Below are 19,485 nucleotides of genomic sequence, written 5' to 3'. Positions count from 1 at the left end.
CATGACAACCCTCCAGCGCCGGACAATGTGGTGAAAGAGGAGGACAACACGGTGAGCCAGGGAAACGAGGCTAATATTAATTTGCCCTCGCGCACCCCAGTGCAGCCTGAACCACCAGACACACGGCACAGCATGGCTCATGGCTACCGTCTGAGAGATGACCTCGTCCATGGACCCTCTCTTACTCCCCAAATGAGGCTCTGAGCATCTAATCTGGGATGAAATGAAACTTTTATCGAGGGCAAGCGTCCGCAGGGAGTCCGGTCCTGTGTAGACCTATATTTAGCAGTGGCTCTTTTCAGAGGCCGGGTTTATTTGTGGCCGGTTTTGTGCTCAATGATTACTATGTTTGGTTAATGCTATGCTTGATAAATGCAGTGCGACTCATGCACATCAATGGCAAATGGCATATGGCCATAAATAGGTAGATGATAAATAGATGGACTGAGTCTATTTAGAAGGTACAGCCATATGACTTTGATCATATCAGACACAAAGCCTCTACACTAAATATTGACACTATAGATAATGATATTTTAGGTTGTAATGTAACTTTAGTCCAATTTCAGTGGTCATATTATCGTCTGGCTTGTTCTGAATGGACTACTCCCAGGTTAGACCTTGGTCAAATAATTCAGGGTATTGATTGATAGGGAACAGGTATAGAAGACTTCATACACTTTGTGACAGGATTGCCTTATCCAATAATTGGCCGATGTCCATGAGAAACAGCGAGTTACCACTTGAGCAGTCATACACTAGACCAGCTTTTAGACATGTAGGGCATGATTAAGAATCACCCACAGCCCACACTAAGGACGTAGACATACAAGTGTGCCATCAATATGATATTCTTGACTATATCATCTGTACTAAATATTATACATTTATTACATTATTTATGTTAATGCAATTGAGTTAGGGATTGAATGCCCCTCATATTATCAGTCCTAATAGAAACATGACACATCATACACACACAGACGAACAGATGGAAAATGGAGACTTTCAGCGATGGGAGATGGCCATTAGGATGGAGGGGAATTGGAGTTAGGAGAAGCAGAAAATAGAACGTCCGCAGGAGAGGAGAGGGAGAGGTTGCTGAATGTGGCCATTCCCGGGGGAACAGGCCCATCATTAGAGACGCCTCCATCAGGCAACCAGGCCTGGAGGCAGATGGAGCCCCCTCAGCACGCGGGGCCACCTGGGCATTAAGGGGAGACCTCACCTCACCTCACCTCACCTCACCTCACCTCACCTGCTTAACCGTCTAGTCGTGAACACATCCACATATAGTAGCACTCTTCCACTGATTAGCATGCTATTCAATACAGCGCCACATACTAGCATGCTATTCAATACAGCGCCACATACTAGCATGCTATTCAATACAGCGCCACATACTAGCATGCTATTCAATACAGCGCCACATACTGTAGAGTGGTTTATCCCCTCCCCCTCCCCCCTGACTGGCAGAGCTGGCAACCCGGAGGCCAAAACACTACTGACTTCGTGATTAGTAAATAGGTGGAGGGTGGCGCATCAGGCCAAAACACAACATGACAACATCAACATCAGTTGAGGGCTGCAACTTCACTTTTTAAATGACAATATCCTGGCCGGACTACTGTTGTCAGTGATATAAGTATTTGAAATGAACTTGATTTCTTTATGTCTAGTGACATATCAGGGCCATTTTATGATTAATTGAAATACATTTCTTACATACGGTTATTTTAACGGTGTCACTGACACTAATGGATATTTGGTTTTCTGCTAGAGCTGTTCCCTTTATGCTAGAGCTGTTCCCTTTATGCTAGAGCTGTTCCCTTCTGCTAGAGCTGTTCCCTTTATGCTGCACTGGGGTGTGTTTCCCAAAACCATAGTTGCTAACCTGTTAGCAGCTTAGTTGGTTGGCAATGGGAAATTGCATTGCAACCAACTATGCTTTTGGGAAACGCACCCCTGTATAGTATAGGAATAATATTCCTGTTACTTGCCGGTGTTTATTCACTTGCACACATAGCACAGAGACTGTTCAAACAAACAAGTGTTTGGTTGTTTATCGGTTGTTTATCGGTTGTGCCCAACTCCAGTTCTCTGTAGCTTTTCTACCTTTAAATCATGTCCTTGGTCAGCCACCTCTGGTTTCAGCTTACAAAACCTATGAATGGAGCAGGGCCTGTGAATTATTCTACACACACACACACACACACACACACACACAAACACACACACACAGAATGGTGACATGGAACACACTGAAACTTCAGTATGACATAATATGTAATCTGGCACAAGGCTGTTTTCAACTTTAAATGACTGAGGGAACATTAGATAGATAGAGTTTATTGATCCCCAAGGGGAAATATTCAAGACATTACATTACATTACTTATGTACACAGTAGTTGACACGTCCCAATTCCTAGACTGGTGGCATGGCGGAAAAGCCTGCTAGTAAAGCTTACCTCATAATCAGTGTCATTTCATTCATATCATTGGGCAGCTGTGGCTTACTGGTTAGGGCTTCGGATTTGTAACCGGAGGGTTGCTGGTTCGAACCCCGACCAGTAGGAATGGCTGCCCTTGAGCAAGGCACCTAACCCCTCACTGCTCCCCAAGCGCCGCTGTAGCAGGCAGCTCACTGCTCCGGGATTAGTGTGTGCTTCACTGTGTGTTCACTGTGTGCTGAGTGTGTTTCACTAATTCACGGATTGGGATAAATGCAGAGACCAAATTTCCCTCACGGGATCAAAAGAGTATATATACTCACACTTATATTTCAACATATTTCATCAATAAAATGTACCTCTCGTGATTCCCTGTCACTCGGCTGTTTATCTTCGTCAGGTCTATTTCATCTATGATGAAGAGGTGGAGGAAGAGGAGAAAGAGGAGCCCCCTCCTCCTGAGCCTGTGAAGCCAGTCAACGACAAACCGCACAAGTTCAAGGACCACTACTGCAAGAAGCCCAAATTCTGTGACGTCTGCGCACGCATGATAGTCCGTAAGTCAAGCCTCAGTGTCAGCCTTCTCTGGAACATCTAATGCAGGATGGATGAGCTGGAGGCCAGCTTGCTCCATTATGAACCAGGGCAACAAGCCTCTCTGTAGAGGGCAAGAATCCAGTATACAGAACAGCCTTTGGAAACATTTATAATACATGTATGCTCTGTGTGCTTTACTCGGCCTAGAGGTTTCATACATAACTTGTGATGACATGAGCAAAGAGTATTGATTGAATATATGGAAATCACTCCAAATGAAATATCTAGCTGGATGCTCATGATCAGGATCACATATTCACAGTCCAACACAGTCAAATATTACATTCCCAAACCATTATGTTTGTCAGATCACCTGCTGGTTTACATAGAATCAATTACAATGTCATTAACATTTTCACATTTTTATGAAATGTGTCTTTGTAGTTGTTTATTCAAGACTGTCCAACAGTCCAAACCATAGACTGTATATAGAACTGGACACAGCAGCTCCATTCAGCTATGTTGCTGTTGCTGACGATGTCCAATTCTATATTATACAGTCTATGGTCCAAACTGAAGACATGCTGAATCTTTTTGTGTGACTCTCTCCTCCATTCAGTCAATAATAAATTTGCGCTGAGATGCAAAAACTGCAAGACCAACATCCACCATCAGTGCCAGTCCTACGTGGAGTTTCAGAAATGCTTCGGTAAAATTGTAAGAGCTAAAAATGTACAGTAAATACAGTGAATGTGTTTTATATGTTTTATACAGTAAATACAGTGAATATGTTTTATATGGTTTATACAGTAAATACAGTGAATATGTTTTATACACCCGTATCTGCTTCAGTTCACACATATTGTTGACTACTTCTCTCTCTCTCTCTCTCTCTCTCTCTCTCTCTCTCTCTTTCTCTCTCTGTCTCTCTCTCTCTCTCTCTCTCTCTCTCTCTCTGGTTCCCCCTGTCCTGTCTTCTGTCAGCCTCCTGGTTTCAGACGTGCATACAGCTCCCCACTCTACAGCAGTCAGCAGAACGCTACAGTTAGCCAGCTGCTCCCCTTCTGTGAGTCCCCTCAACTCCCACAGATCCAGCAATCTCACACAGTCTCCTGGATTTTAATCAATCTGATATTAAGAAACAATTATTTTTTTTATTAAAAAAAGGGCCGTTTCTGCTTAGCCCCTTTACTCAGAGCTGACTGAGTGTGCTTTGAGCACGCTGAAGAAGGCGCTAAGCCGAAACGCAAACACGTTTTGTATGCAAAGTGCGGCCTTTTTTCTTCCTTGATGTCACTTGTACGTTTGGCCTAGCACTCTAAAGAATACGAACCGGAGTGAAGCCCGCTCCTACCACACAGTTGTTTAAGTTCTATACAACGTTAAGGTGTTTAGTTGAATGTTTTCCTTTTTTCCCCTTCCGACATCAAGCCCAGTCCAATCGCACTGACCCCGTGTTTGAGACCCTGCGTGTCGGAGTCATCATGGCCAACAAGGAGCGCAAGAAGGGGTCAGAGGACAAGCATAAGGTGACGCTGTTTTAGGTCAGAGGACAAGCATAATTTGTGGCAGCCGTGGCCTACTGGTTAGCGCTTCGGACTTGTAACCGGAGGGTTGCTGGTTCGAACCCCGACTGGTAGGCCACGGCTAAAGTGCCCTTAAGCAAGGCACCTAACCCCTCACTGCTCCCCGAGCGCCGCTGTTGATGCAGGCAGCTCACTGCGCCGGTATTAGTGTGTGCTTCACCTCACTGTGTGTTCACTGTGTGCTGAGTGTGTTTCACTAATTCACGGATTGGGATAAATGCAGAGACCAAATTTTCCTCACGGGATCAAAAGAGTATATATACTTATACTTATACTTACTTATACATAAGGTGACGCTGTTTTAGGTCAGAGGACAAGCATAAGGTGACGCTGTTTTAGGTCTGGAGAGTGCCGAGAGTCTGTCATACAAATATGAGGTCATGAACATCAAGGGGAAGATGTGTGCAAATAAAGCTTTGCTGTCATTTCCAGCAAATTAGACATGTGCTGTTCTATTCAACTATGCAATGGTGTGAAGTTAATCCACTCATGTCTTCAAATGGGTGTAATAGTTACACTTTTCTGTGCCTATGTCTTTAGATGATGATGATGATGATGGAGGAAGAGGACTCCCAGCCTAAAGAAGACGAGGCAGGAGAGGGAGGTGAGTGGAACACCCCTCCCTTCTTCTCAATCATGCCCCCCTATGGGCTGAGGCCTGAGAGTTTCCTGTTTTTATTTCCCCATACCACCCTCACTTAAGCACTTACTCAAGAGGTAGGCTCTGCAAAGCACCTTGAGACAGTGTTATTGGGGCGGTGGTAGTGTAGTGGTTGAGGAGCTGGGCTAGCGTGCAGTAGCTAGAAAGTTGTGGGTTCATCGTTGATCGTTCCATTGTTGTGCCCTTGAGCAAGGCACTTAAAGGCGCTCTAAGCGATGCTGGGTAATGTCACTTCTGTTGACGTTCAAACAAAACAGAAAGCTAGCTCGCTACTTATCGCATCTCGTTGGTGATTTGCTGGTTATGTTTTTATGGGCAAGGTTTGCCCAAGTTGTTTGTGGCTGTTTTTGGAGCCTGGTCTGTCCACAGAGATCGCATTTTTTTACAGTGTATTCAGGACACAGGCAGCTAGCGGATGGTGAGGTGATGTTTGCTGTAAGTGACAAACAATGTTTTAGCCTAATACTGTATGACAACGCTTAGAGCACCTTTAACCCCAACTTGCTCTGGGGACAATGTAACCCCTTGCAATATAGTTAACAAATGTAAATCACTTTGGACAACAGTGTCTGCTAAATGAATACATGTAAAGGTATTGGCATCTGTATGAATCTTATAAGGCAGGCCAGGCAGGCCCCAGTTTGCTTGGGTCAGTTCCTTCTGGACCTAGATCCTAAATGATTTAGTGTATATGAGACCAAAAAGTGGGGAAAAGTAGTTCTCTTTTAGTGAAACTAAATTGATTAGATGTAGGCTATATTAGATATGGCTGAACATTACATGCTGTTAATTCACATGCTGTGTGTTTGTGGTTCACTATAGAGTTTGGAGACCGTTCTAAACAGATTGTGTTATTGGTGTTTTTATAGCAAATCAAGAGGGGGACAAGAAAGGGGACAAAGCTGCTGCTGATGACAAGGTGGGATTACAAGGATGATGATGATGATGATGGTGGTGGTGATGGTGACGATGATGACGATGATGATGATGATGATGTTGATTATGATGATGATGATGATGTTGATTATGATGATGATGGTGATGATGATGATGATGATAGTGGTGGTGATTATGATGGTGACGATGATGACGATGATGATGTTGATTATGATGATGATGATGATGAAGGTGATGATGGTGGTGGTCGTGGTGATGATTGCAAACTTACAAGACAAACTTCATCTTAACACTAATTTACTCAATTATATCTCTTGTAACAATTTGGTTATGCATTATTGTTCAGAGGGACCCCTAGGTATCTTCATCTTAAAATAATGATTAAGTGATGGATTACAGTGATGGACAATGACATCACAGCACCAGCTGTGATGATGATGATGATGATGATGATGATGATAATGATGATAGAAGCTTGTGTGTCTGTGCTCTGTTTCAGACTAAGAAGCCCCAGCCGGGTAAACTGGGTGTGTTCTCCCACACTCACTACTACCTCGCCCTGTACCGTTTCAAAGCTGTGGAGAAAGACGACTTGGACCTGCAGTGAGTCCATTCAGATTCCTGCTGTCTTTAAAGCCCCTCCTTCATCTCTCTCTTCACTCTCTCCACTCCTCCTACATCTCTCTCTCTTTTCTCTCTCCACTCCTCCTTCATCTCTCTCTTCACTCTCTCCACTCCTCCTTCATCTCTCTCTTCACTCTCCCCACTCCTCCTTCATCTCTCTGCTCTATCTCTCTCTCTACTCTCTCTCTTCACTCTCTCCACTCCTCCTTCATCTCTCTGCTCTATCTCTCTCTCTACTCTCTCTTCACTCTCTCCACTCCTCCTTCATCTCTCTGCTCTATCTCTCTTCACTCTCTCCACTCCTCCTACACAGTGTTTGAATTATACCGTGAGCTTCGGGGGGTACAGCTCTTTCGATTGGTGACATCACTCTCCATTTTACATACTGTAGGCTTACACATGATTTCACACTTGTGGTTCACAGTCAATTTTCCTTCGAAATATACCGGTAGGTCATATGACTGGCCGACAAATTAAAAGAAACTAATCATACTAGCAAGCACAGTATATCTTACATGTTATGGGAAGGGTTGAATTTGGTAAACACTGTTTCAAGGTGCGCCCCGTGCGTAAAATTGCGCGCCACCGTCAAAAAATAGTGCAATGCAAACATGGAAATGCATACAGACCAACAGTACGGAAAATGGCAAACATACAACTTAAGTATAAGACCCAGAGTTGTTTACAGATGGGCCACAGAAAGTCTCCCGTTTAATAGCCAAGTTCGTATTTCATTAGATTATATCCTGAATTGTTGGTATGTGATGGCAATGCTGCATTTAATTACATGCAATATTGGATAACATTCAATTTTATTACATTTTTTCAGTACCCCCCAAACTATTATTTTCATTCCTTTTGGGAGGGTCCAAGTCTCATCTAGGGGGGTCGGTCCCCCCCAATACCCCCCGTAATTCGAACCATGCTCCTACATCTCTCTTTTCTATCTCTCCACTCCTTCATCTCTCTGCTCTATCACTCCACTCCTCCATCTCTCTGCTCTATCTCTCTCTTCACTCTCTCCACTCCTCCTATATCTCTCTTCTCTATCACTCTCTCCACTCCTCCTATATCTCTGCTCTATCACTCCACTCCTTCTTCATCTCTCTTCTCTATCTCTTCACTCCTCCTTCATCTCTCTGCTCTATCTCTCTATCTCTCCACTCCTCCTTCATCTCTCTGCTCTATCTCTCTATCTCTCCACTCCTCCTTCATCTCTCTGCTCTATCTCTCTCTCCACTCCTCCACTGTATTCACCCCTCTCTTCCCATCTCTCCCTTTTGCTTTGTGTTTGCCACTGGGTCACTTTGGGTCACATTGGGACATGTGTCTGTGTTTGTGTTTGTGTTTGTCCTCATACTTCATGTCATCTGACTCTATGGCCTGTTTGTTCACTATGGATATGTGCACATGATCACTGATGATTAATCAGTAGAGAATTAACTCCAAATGCTTTTTTGAGAAAAACCTGATCAAAAACCCAGAATCGAGCACCATGAAACCACCAGTGGATCACTCGATGTTGTTTTTATTTTATTCTATGTTAAATTTATTTTCTCAATTGACCAAAGAGGCAGGCCATAAAAAGAGATGCTGTTCGCACAGAATGCTCATTCTGTGAACTAACTGATGCTTGCCAGATTCTATTCTTGTGTCTTTAAAATGTGCCTGCTGGAAATCAAATCTAAAATCCCCCTGAAGTCTTTTCTATTTAAGAGCTGTTGCCTAAGCTGCCCTCCTGTGTGCTTTCAGCCCTGGGGACCGTATCACTGTGATTGATGACTCCAATGAGGAATGGTGGAGGGTACGTTTTCATAACACGCACGCACGCACACACACACACACACACACACGTAGAGAAAAGAGTCATGAGAATGCTCACCCTCTCACATACACACACTCTGTATACTTAATTGAAACAGCCACTAGCAACACAACAACAACTGCCGTCATTTCACAATTATCACATCATTTATGAAAGACTTTCATTGTTTTTCTTTTACAGATTTAGCTATTTACAAATGAGTTGCCCAGAGATGGAGTGCATTCACTCGCATGTTTAATGTGAACTATTACAGTGAAATAACCACTTCACCTTTTAGGGTAAGATTGGAGAGAAGTCTAAATAAGCACTTCACCTTTTAGGGTAAGATTGGAGAGAAGTCCCGTCCCAATACCTCCCCTACCCCTAGATTTTTGCCCTAACCCTCGTTTTTGCGCGTGCACGTGTAGGGATAGGGTGTCCCATTACTTTAGGGAGCAAGGGGAAGTGCTATTTTCCCCTTAAAATCAACCTTCAAAATATAGCCAGGACCGATGCAGGCTTAAAACGAAGTGGGAGATGAAATTACCCAGGATACCGTGCGAGCTCAGCGAGCCGGCCACATTTTTCATATATTTTCGCAAATAAGCATATGAAAATTTCGAACTTTGTTGGAATATGTTAGTTTGATGCACATCTGATGGACTGGAGTTTTGAACACTAATGTTAGAAAATATCTCACGAAGCTATCTGACGATGTTCATGATATCTGCTGAGTGCTTTGACAGGAGTCTGCCCATCAAATAACGTTATATATCTGATCTGGGTAGTTTCGTCAATATTTAAGCTGTGTGTTCTGGCATTCACATGAACACGTATATCTTTGTTGATTAGATAGATAGATAGATAGATAGATACTTTATTGATCCCCAGGGGAAATTCAAGGTCTCAGCAGGATACATACAACACAAACACATTCAGCCAGACGTAGATAAACCAGCTTAACCAAACGTAGATAAACCAGCACAGCCCACACAACGATGACCGCTGGAACGGGCATGTTCCTGAATGAAAATAGTAGCAGGCTACTACCGGTAGACACGTCGGCGCTGCGCGTGGTGAGCACGTTCGCTACGCTAATTTGCATATAGTGGTGTCCCAATTCATAGGGAAAGATCTTCACCTCCACTTCCCCTGTCGAGGGGGCTTTAATGTTGAGGGCAATCAAAACCTAGTGGAAGTTTTAAGGGGGGAGAAATGGGACGGACCCACAATAAGCACTTCACCTTTTAGGGTAAGATTGGAGAGAAGTCTAAATAACCACTTCACCTTTTAGGGTAAGATTGGAGAGAAGTCTAAATAAGCACTCCACCTTTTAGGGTAAGATTGGAGAGAAGTCAGGCTTCCTTCCAGCCAACTACATCATCCGTGTGCGCTCGGGAGAGAGGGTGTACAAAGTGACCCGCTCATTTGTGGGCAACAGAGAGATGGGGCAGATCACCCTGAAGAAAGACCAGGTCTGGCCTCCCAGTCATTACGCCCCTTTACACATGCACACCTGACTCACACTCACACACTCTCCATTCCATTCCATGCATGCAGGTTAGTGCTACATGAGCTGATGGAAGAACACCACTTGCAGCTGTTGTGTTATTACATAGTAATAACTAGTGTAGTACTTAGTAATAACTATAGTAATAACACATAGTAATAACTAGTGTAGTTGTGTTATTACATAGTAATAACTGGTGTAGTTGTGTTATTACATAGTAATAACTAGTGTAGTACTTAGCTAATGCTCATCATACCTACCAGCCTCTGAAATAGTTCCGTCCATAGTACATATTGCTTTGTGTATTCGGCATTTGTCACAGAGTTTCAGATGAGCTGCAGCTGTGAGCTATTGATCTGTGTGGTGGAGGCCTCCCCTGATTTCTGCTGTTTATGTTTATGTTTGCAGATTGTGGTGAAGAAGGGAGAGGAAGTGAACGGCTATCTGAAAGTCAGCACTGGACGCAAGCTGGGCTTCTTCCCCGCCAACTTGCTGCAGGAGATCTGAGCTGGACTCTCAGATACTGGACAGCCACTAACACTTGCTATTTATCTCAACCCAAACTACAAGAAGACTAAAACGAAGCAGTATTAGCGACGTCTGCCGCATTCTCTTTTGTGACTGCTTGAACTTCAGGTGGAAATAAAAACGGCAAAAATGTGTCTTGACTGAAGGGCTTGTTCATCCAACTAAATCGGTTTTAGGAAGTGTTTTCCGACACCCAAAACTAAATGAGCTAATATCGCCCTCAGCAGTGATGAGATAATCAACCATGATCATTTCCAGTGACCATATTGCTGCAATAGAGGCCTCTGGTCAGGGAGGTATCCTCTGGCTTCCCCTGATTGGTTCTGAGCACTAGGAATAGCGGCAATCACATTTGTGACGCAGAAAGGGACCACTGAATGGTGATGAGCCAACTGTTGCCTTCCTGAGCCCCTGCATCCAATGACCCAATACCACAGGCCTGTGCCAATGCCAAAATTAGAAAACCATCATTAGCTAAAGGAATGACTTTCTCCAGTGGGGTATGGGCTCAGGGCATTCCACACCATTTCCTCACCCTGCCTCTCTTTCTCTCTCTCTTTCTCTCTCTTTTTCTCTCTTTCTCTGTCTGTCTCTCTCTTTCTATTTTTCTTTCTTTCTCTCCCTCTCTCTTTCTCTCTGTTTTTCTTCCACTTGGTTACACCCAATCAAACAAATGCACACCACCCATCTGCTGATCCGTTACACCAAACTCAATATAAACAGTTTCATGCCTGTGAGGGTCATGGTAGGTCATGGTCTTTAAGCTGATCTGCACCGATAGGTCTGTCATGAAGACATCTATAGTCCACACTGTTCAATTTCAATCCAACAATGTGTCTGTGTCAAGACAACAATTGCAGGCCATATTTAACAGAAGCCCTCTTTCTAGTCCATTATCTGCCAGGGGTTGGGGGGATAATTGAATTGAACTGAAAACCTTCAGCTGGCAGGATATGCACCTGACAGTAATTTCGGACAGGAAAGTAACAATTGAATATCAGACCTGGAACAAGTAATGGATAACACCCAGCTCTGTCCATCTCACAGCATAATAACACAGAGGCCTCTCTCTCTCTCTCTCTCTCTCTCTCTCTCTCTCTCTCTCTCCACCCCACTGATGTTCCCTCTTTCTTTCTCTCTCTCCTCCTCCCTTCCTCCCCCTCTCCCCCCTCTCCCTCTCTCTCCACCCCACTGATGTTCCCTCTTTCTTTCTCTCTCTCCTCCTCCCTTCCTCCCCCCCCTCTCTTGTCTCCACACTCACCTGCCTTCCTCACTTCACCCTTAGCCACTTGGTTTCATGCTGTTCTGTCACTGGAAGCTGCAGCCTGTCATCATTTCAGGACTAGAAACACACACACACACACACACACACGCACACACTCAAATACACACTAAGACACATAGACACACACATACTTAGAAAGAGAGAGTGCGACACTCTCTCTAGACATACACACACACACACACACACACACACACACAAACATGAGGACACATAGACACACACATACTTAGAAAGAGAGAGTGTGACACTCTCTCTAGACATACACACACACACACACACACACACACACACAAACATGAGGACACATAGACACACACATAGACACACACATACTTAGAAAGAGAGAGTGTGACACTCTCTCTAGACACACACACACACACACACACACACACACACAAACATGAGGACACATAGACACACACATACTTAGAAAGAGAGAGTGTGACACTCTCTCTAGACACACACACACACACAAAGCACAGACACAGAAATGCACATGCACATCATTTTTGACTGTCAGTAGTGAGTGTGGGTCCGGTCCACTGCAGGTAGTGGCCAAGCTTGAGAAGCCTTTTGATTAGGCTACAGAGGCCCCTTTCAGACGCGGGTCACTTCCTCTGGACGAGAAAGTCTCGTTTCGTCTCTCGCTGGCTGAGCAATCTCATCCCCCATGTCATCACAGTAGCCACCCACCCACCCACGCCACCCACGCCACCCACCCACGCCACACGCCACCCACCCACCCACCCACGCCACACGCCACCCACCCACCCACGCCACACGTCACCCACCCACCCACAAAAAGAGAGGGATTGGGATAACAAGCCTGAGAGAAACACATTACACATTACAAGACATACACATAGCAAGACATATAGACCATCGTGCAGGTCATTATGTATAAGTGACATGATGGAAATCAGATAATTTTGTTCATCCTGGACAGCATAGTGCCAAGAATTGAGTTTTTTTTTTAGTTTTTAGTTGTGAATATTGACTCGTTAAGATTTCAAAGCAGTTGCTGTGTTGACTTTTAACCACCAGAGGTCAGTGTTGCACCTCCTTTCGCATAAGACTCCTGTCATGTGGAATCATGCTGGTCTCAGAGGGCTGGGGTGGGGGGGTGTGTGGGGGGGCAACCATATGGGCAATTATGGGCAGAGAGACAGGATAGAGCACCAAGAGACCACTCACAGCACAAGTCACCTCCTCATATCCTCCATTCAAATCTACTAAACAGCTTAATTAGCAATGCACGGAATCCGATCTTAATTCACAGCAGTAGTATGGACTCTTTTTCTGGGGGCGGCCTCTAAAGGAGGAGGCTGATCTAGACATCAAAAATGAATAAAACCTGTCTGGCGTCATCTAACATGTGCCTCTCTCTTAGCAAGTGACCTTATCTTTGTCCTGCAGACATTTTGTGTGACTACATTTTCACAACTTAAACGCCTCTGATCTCTTACAAAAGTGTGTATAAACTACAAAACGAAGAGGATCAATTCAGACAGCACTTAAGGAGACATTTATCTGCTCTTCAAAACGAGAGTGCAGATATAACTCCTTTTCACCGGGCAAGTGCAATCTCTCTATAGATGAAACTGTTCTGATTTTTTTCTCCCCATATTGAGCTTGAAAACTTATAAGCACGATTGCAACAACTTAGTGAAACATACTGTAGGTATCATGTCAGTCTCCAATCCCCTCTCACCAAGTGTCTGTGTACACTGATGTCCAGCTTGCCTCAGTAATGCCTCTGTCCAGGCCAAGGGATCTCTAATGCACTGGGCACAGAATTACATTATGGATCCAGCCTTGGCCTAAAGTGTTTAAAAGAATATCCATCTACAGTTTTAGACTTTGAAGAAATGCTGCAAATGTGTTTGAAAAACTCTAATGGAATAAAGCTATATTACCGTTGGGCCGAGAGAAGCAGGTATTGATTTTAGCACAATGTTTCAGAAGCTCTCTCCCTAGTCCTTAATGCCACATCTCTTTCTAAAGCTTGGAGCTATGAAAAAAAACATTTAGGCCTTAGCCACAGCAAAGGGAATGACTCCTGTTGTCCAGCATTTATCTTTTCCTGTTGCTGTCTTTGTCTCTCACCTTCAGGGGCGTGCAGAGACCTTTGAAGGGGCAGGGGCTCAAATTTTAAAAAAAGGGCACATGGAACAAAATTTTCAAAAAATGTGTTAACTTTATTCAAAACTTAATTTTGATTACAAACCAATAGAGAATGCAAAGGCTACAATTTTCATATTTATTCATTATGAATCAAGAAGAATGGGTGTAAATAGCAGACAGAGCTGTAACACATTTTTCTCATTTCTCTCCTTGGTTTTGAAAATTCAATAGGAGTGCATGTACAGTAGGCCTACTGTAGCCAGGGCACAGACAGATGGGTCTTTTCAGTTTTCCTTAGGCTATTGTCTACACAGAGATCATAGGCTATAAGGCTACATCTTATTGATTAAATTCAAAGCTAATTTTAATGGCCTAGAAATCTAGACGCACCCTAGCGGCAGCAAATATGTTATTGCCTAGTCTGGCTTGTCAGGCTATAATTTTAATGTTTATCACAGTGAACTAGCACCATTAGCAAGCTGGTGTCTTGCAGATTCACGTGCTGTGTGCGTGTGGCCACCAGGGCTCCGAACCGGTTCAAGGAACGGAAACAAAAAACGAAAACGAATGGAATTTTACGGAATTTTACGAGGAGCGGAAACGGAAACAAAATGGTCTTCAACTGTTCCGGAACAGAAACGTTATTCTGAAATCCACAAAACCGGTTAATAACGGTTTTTTTTTCGTTCTCTATATATTTTATAAAATTTCACAAAAGCATATCCTAAGTGTTCTACTCGTTTGATTGTAGGCAAACAGCCTAATAATTAGATTTCTGCAGTTTGAAAAAAAAAAAAAACGAATAAATGGACCTTTGGTCCAAATGGGTATATTTTGTCTACAGGGTTGGAATTATAGCGCAAGCCTTTGAAGATCTCCATATGGATAAAACTTAGGCTACAACCAGGTAAGGAGTTTCGCACGTATCCAGAAATATTTTTGATAAGAAATTATTTATAGGCATAGGTTAGGCCTACAGTAAGTCTGTAGGCTATGGGATGGATAGCCCATCTGAATGTTTTTGGATGCCGCCTGTGATTTATTATTTTTGGGCATAGCTATGGTATATGCTAAATCAAGGGGAAATAATTAGTACGTCTATTCTAAGGTAAAGTCCACAAAAATAGACTTGATAGGCCCGCCAAACACTGCTGGAACTTTAAGAACGAACGATATTTTGCGTTCCGAACCGGTTCAGGACCGATATGTTGGTGGCGGAACGCATGCAAGAACGAAAACATTAAACATAGGCCTACCTGAACCGTTCGGAACGGAACGTTTGAAAAATAATTTCGTTTTCAAGCCCTGGTGGCCACTGAGTGAAATGACGCGTAATGTAGCCTACTGTAAACAGAGAACGACGTGTGGAGTTGGGTTAGTTAAACAACTACAGTAGCCTATGTCGTCGGCTTATGACGATTTAGAAAAGGTTTACCTACTCTGTTTTATGAACTAGGTCTACTAACCTAAGCTACTATAGTAACCTAAACAGAATATGTTATGAACATTCAGCCTTAGATTTTCAAAGCTGCTAATGGATGGACCATGACATGGTTAAAACGGGTTTGATAGCCTACTTCATTAAACATGAAACAACTTTAAACATTTTATTCTCTATTTCTAAGCTGAATACTATTGCATGTTCAGATAGGCTAACTGCCAAGTGACCTTACCGTGCTCCCAAACGTCTCCTGCAGCACTGTGCCTGCGTGCACCTTCTGAGAGTTCACTGAATGTATGATGTCACGGATTGGTGGCCGCAAGGCATTTCAATTAACACAGAAAATTGTTATTTTTGTAAATTTCTAATTTCACAAACTATTAATGAGACATTTTAGCGAATATTCACGTTAAAAAGTGAAAAATGGGTCTTGTCAACTTGGACATCAAAGGGGCATAAGGGCAGGTGCTAGAGCCCCAGTAGCCCCCGTTCTCTGCACGTGCCTGCTCACCTTTCTTCTTCTCATTCTCTCACCTTTCTTCTTCTCATTCTCTCTCCTTTCTTCTTCTCATTCTCTCTCTCCTTTCTTCTTCTCATTCTCTCTCCTTTCTTCTTCTCATTCTGTGTCTGTGTGTGTGCCTCAGACTATCACTTTGCACTACAAATGTGTGTGTGCCTCAGACTATCACTTTGCACTACAAATGTGTGTGTGCCTCAGACTATCACTTTGCACTACAAATGTGTGTGTGCCTATATCAAGGTGTGTAGCAGTGGAGTTTGAGTGTATCATTTTCAACACAAGTGAAAATATCTACGATATTGTCTCCTTACAATACTCCTTTATCTCTCTTTCCTTCTCCTTCTCTCTCTCTCTCTTCAACTAGATCTCTTTCTACTCTCACTTCTTATCTTTCTATTCCTAATTATCTGTACTTCCTCTTTTCTTACTCTCATCTCTCTATCTCACCTTCTGTGTGTGTGTCTGTGTGTGTGTGTGTGTGTCTGTGTGTGTGTGTGTGTGTGTCTGTGTGTGTGTGTGTGTGTGTGGGTGTGTGTGTGTGTGTGTCTGTGCATGCGTTTGTGTGGCTAGGTGTGTGTGTGTGTGTGTGTGTGTGTGTGTGTGTGTGTGTGCGTGTGTGTGTGTGTCCTTCACCTCTCTCTCAGTGTGAGACTGTGTACGCCTGGTGTCAGTGTGTATCTGTTTTGTCCAAGCGCGGGAGTTTAACAGCTAAGCTTCTGGAGCATAAGATTAAATCTTCGACACGACACTCTGGGTAATTGCGGTAGAACAACTATTACTCTTATTCCCTTTAATTTTTCACTGCAGCTGAATTCAATTATCACGTCTGATTTGGATGATTATTCATCTTCATTATTCATGTGTTGGGGCTGACTTGCCACAGTAAAGGAGCATGTATTTGGGCTGACTCTTGCCACAGTAAAGGAGCCATAGAAAGGAGCATGTGTTGGGCTGACTCTTGCCACAGTAAAGGAGCATGTGTTGGGCTGACTCTTGCCACAGTAAAGGAGCCATAGAAAGGAGCATGTGTTGGGCTGACTCTTGCCACAGTAAAGGAGCCATAGAAAGGAGCATGTGTTGGGCTGACTCTTGCCACAGTAAAGGAGCCATAGAAAGGAGCATGTGTTGGGCTGACTCTTGCCACAGTAAAGGAGCATGTGTTGGGCTGACTCTTGCCACAGTAAAGGAGCATGTGTTGGGCTGACTCTTGCCACAGTAAAGGAGCATGTGTTGGGCTGACTCTTAAAGGTTTCTCAGGTTTCCTCCGGAGTGTCCGTCGCTGGTGAAGTGAGTGTGGGCAGTGGAGTGCAGAAGAAGAGGGGGTTTGGTCAGTGGTGTCGGGGGTGGGGGTGGGGGTCAGGAGAGAGCTGAGAGGTGTGAGCGTCCAGTCTGGTGGAGTCGCTGTGATGGCCAAGCCACCTACTTCCTCAGTGCAGTCACATACGGCAGAGAGGGACAGACAGACAACCTATCATTTCTGTCAGGAAGGAAGAAAAGTGGCTCGAACAGTGTTTGTGTGTGAGAGTGTGTGTGTGTGTGCTGTATTGTGCTAGAGTGTGTATTGTGTGCACTTTCAACACAAGTGCAAACACAGCAAGTGCAAATACAATGCATGTGATGATGCAGTCTCTCTTCCTCATTTTCTTACAGATACACACACGCACATGCACACACACACACACGCATGCACACACACACACACTCTCACATACACACACTCAGACACACACACACACACACACACACACACACACTCAGACACACACACACACACACACACACACACACACACACACACACACACTCAGACACACCTAACAATCTCTCTTGCTCCCTCTCGCTCTCTTTTTCACTCACACCCACTAACTCTCTCTCCCTCTCCCTCTCCCCCTCCCTCTCTCTCTCCCTCTCTCTCCCCCCCCTCTCTCTTCCTCCCTCCCTCTCTCTCTCTTTCTCTTCCTCCCTCCCTCCCTCTCCCTCTCTCTCCCTCTCTCTCTTCCTCCCCCTCTCTCTCCCTCTCCCTCCCTCCCTCCCTCTCCCTCTCTCCCTCTCTCTCTTCCCCTCTCTCTCTCTCTCTTTCTCTTCCTCCCTCCCTCCCTCCCTCTCCCTCTCTCTCCCTCTTCCTCTCCCTCTCTCCCCCTCTCCCTCCCTCCCTCTCTCTCTCTCTCTCTCTGAGGCCTACAGAGACATGGGCCCGTAGAGAAGGCTGCAGGGCTGGGAGCAATTAGAGGCGAGCAGGGCAGCTCACACCTGCACAGGCCACGTGGCCCCAGGGGACCTCCAGCTGCAGTGGCAGGATGAGGGATCTTCATCATTAGCATTATTTATTTGCTAAGCAGAGGCTGACTCCAGGGCCACTTCTGAATTCAGGAATTACAATGAGTGTGTAGCGCTTTTCCAACAAGTCACAACACTTTGCAACAAAACATTCACGTTTTTTTATTTTGGAAAAAAGAAAACCTACATTTTGGTACAGGCAGGTAGAATTTGTATGAGAAGAATTTGGTATCTGAGGCAAGCGGAAAAGTTTAAATGAAACATCAAATTAGAAATGTCAAGTACCGGTAATACTTTTGAGTATTTTTATGCACAAAGTTTGAGAAATGAGTGACAATTAATTTCCATATGTGGTGGTGCAGGGTGGGGGTGGTGCAGGCTGGGGTGTGGGGTGGTGCAGGGTGGGGTGGGGGGTGGTTCAGGCTGGGGTGTGGGGTGGTGCAGGGTGGGGTGGGGGGTGGTTCAGGGTGGGGTGTGGGGTGGTGCAGGGTGTAAAAACTCTTAAATGTGTGAGGCCTCGTCGTCTGATTGGCTGTTCCCCACTGCGTTCCCGGCTGTAGCTCATAACTGACACCTCAGGGCCCCTGCGGGAACAGAAACGAGGTGGAGGAGGAAGGTGTGTGTGTGTGTGTGTGTGTGTGTGTGTGTGAACTTCCTCTCCTGTCACAGCATCACACACACACACACACACACCACACCACACACTTACCTTGAAAAGGCCCTGGCTCCAGAAATCTGCTTTTACAGTGTCCAATAGAGTGGATAAGAGGAGAGCTTAAAATTATTGTATCATAAATCATCGTCTGGAAGATCCTGCAAAAAAAGGTCCTTCCTCTGCCTTGATAAAGTAATCTGAAGCCAGAGCCCCGTGCTCATGAACTTGGGATATAAATCACTCTATCCCTCACTCGCTGTGTTTGTTCAGGGAGATGCAAAATGTGCAAACTAAGAGTTTCGCATCAGATCAGATGGGATGCTGCATATATTGTAGACAACACTGCAAGCAACTTTTAGTATGTGATGTGTGTGTGTGTGTGTGTGTGTGTGTGTGTGTGATGTGCCACAGCTGGTTGGCTTATCTCCCTTTTCTAAGTGTACACAAGTAAAATCACAAAGCCAAAAAGTCTCCAGTGCACTAAATAATGATTGCAGTTTTCAACTGGTGATGCAAATGTATCTGAAGTTGGCTTATGTTGCCACTGAAAAAGACACCAATGTCTAACCTGAGAAAATAACAGAA

At 44.4% G+C, this 19,485-nt stretch overlaps 1 protein-coding gene across 1 annotated transcript; it reads left to right on the top strand.

The window, feature by feature from the left end:
- On the top strand, nt 1-10,730 carry LOC143104163 (SH3 and cysteine-rich domain-containing protein 3-like; the record flags this gene model as incomplete). The annotated part of the gene is given in 11 exon segments (XM_076268123.1): nt 1-51; nt 2,852-3,008; nt 3,608-3,705; nt 3,973-4,054; nt 4,420-4,517; nt 5,115-5,178; nt 6,105-6,154; nt 6,632-6,735; nt 8,509-8,560; nt 9,898-10,035; nt 10,479-10,730. Coding segments are annotated over 11 exon segments (993 nt in total), but the record flags the coding sequence as incomplete, so codon positions are not given.
- Nucleotides 10,731-19,485: the final 8,755 nt, after the last annotated feature.

The sequence above is a fragment of the Alosa pseudoharengus genome, unplaced genomic scaffold (genome assembly GCF_046254945.1).
Source record: "Alosa pseudoharengus isolate Yale_2024_CS ecotype anadromous, Long Island Sound unplaced genomic scaffold, YU_APseudo_1.1 YU_APseudo_1.1_scf_5, whole genome shotgun sequence".
NCBI lineage: Eukaryota > Metazoa > Chordata > Actinopteri > Clupeiformes > Clupeidae > Alosa > Alosa pseudoharengus.
The sequence above is the reverse complement of the archived record's forward strand: the minus strand, read 5'-3'. Positions and strand labels throughout refer to the sequence as shown.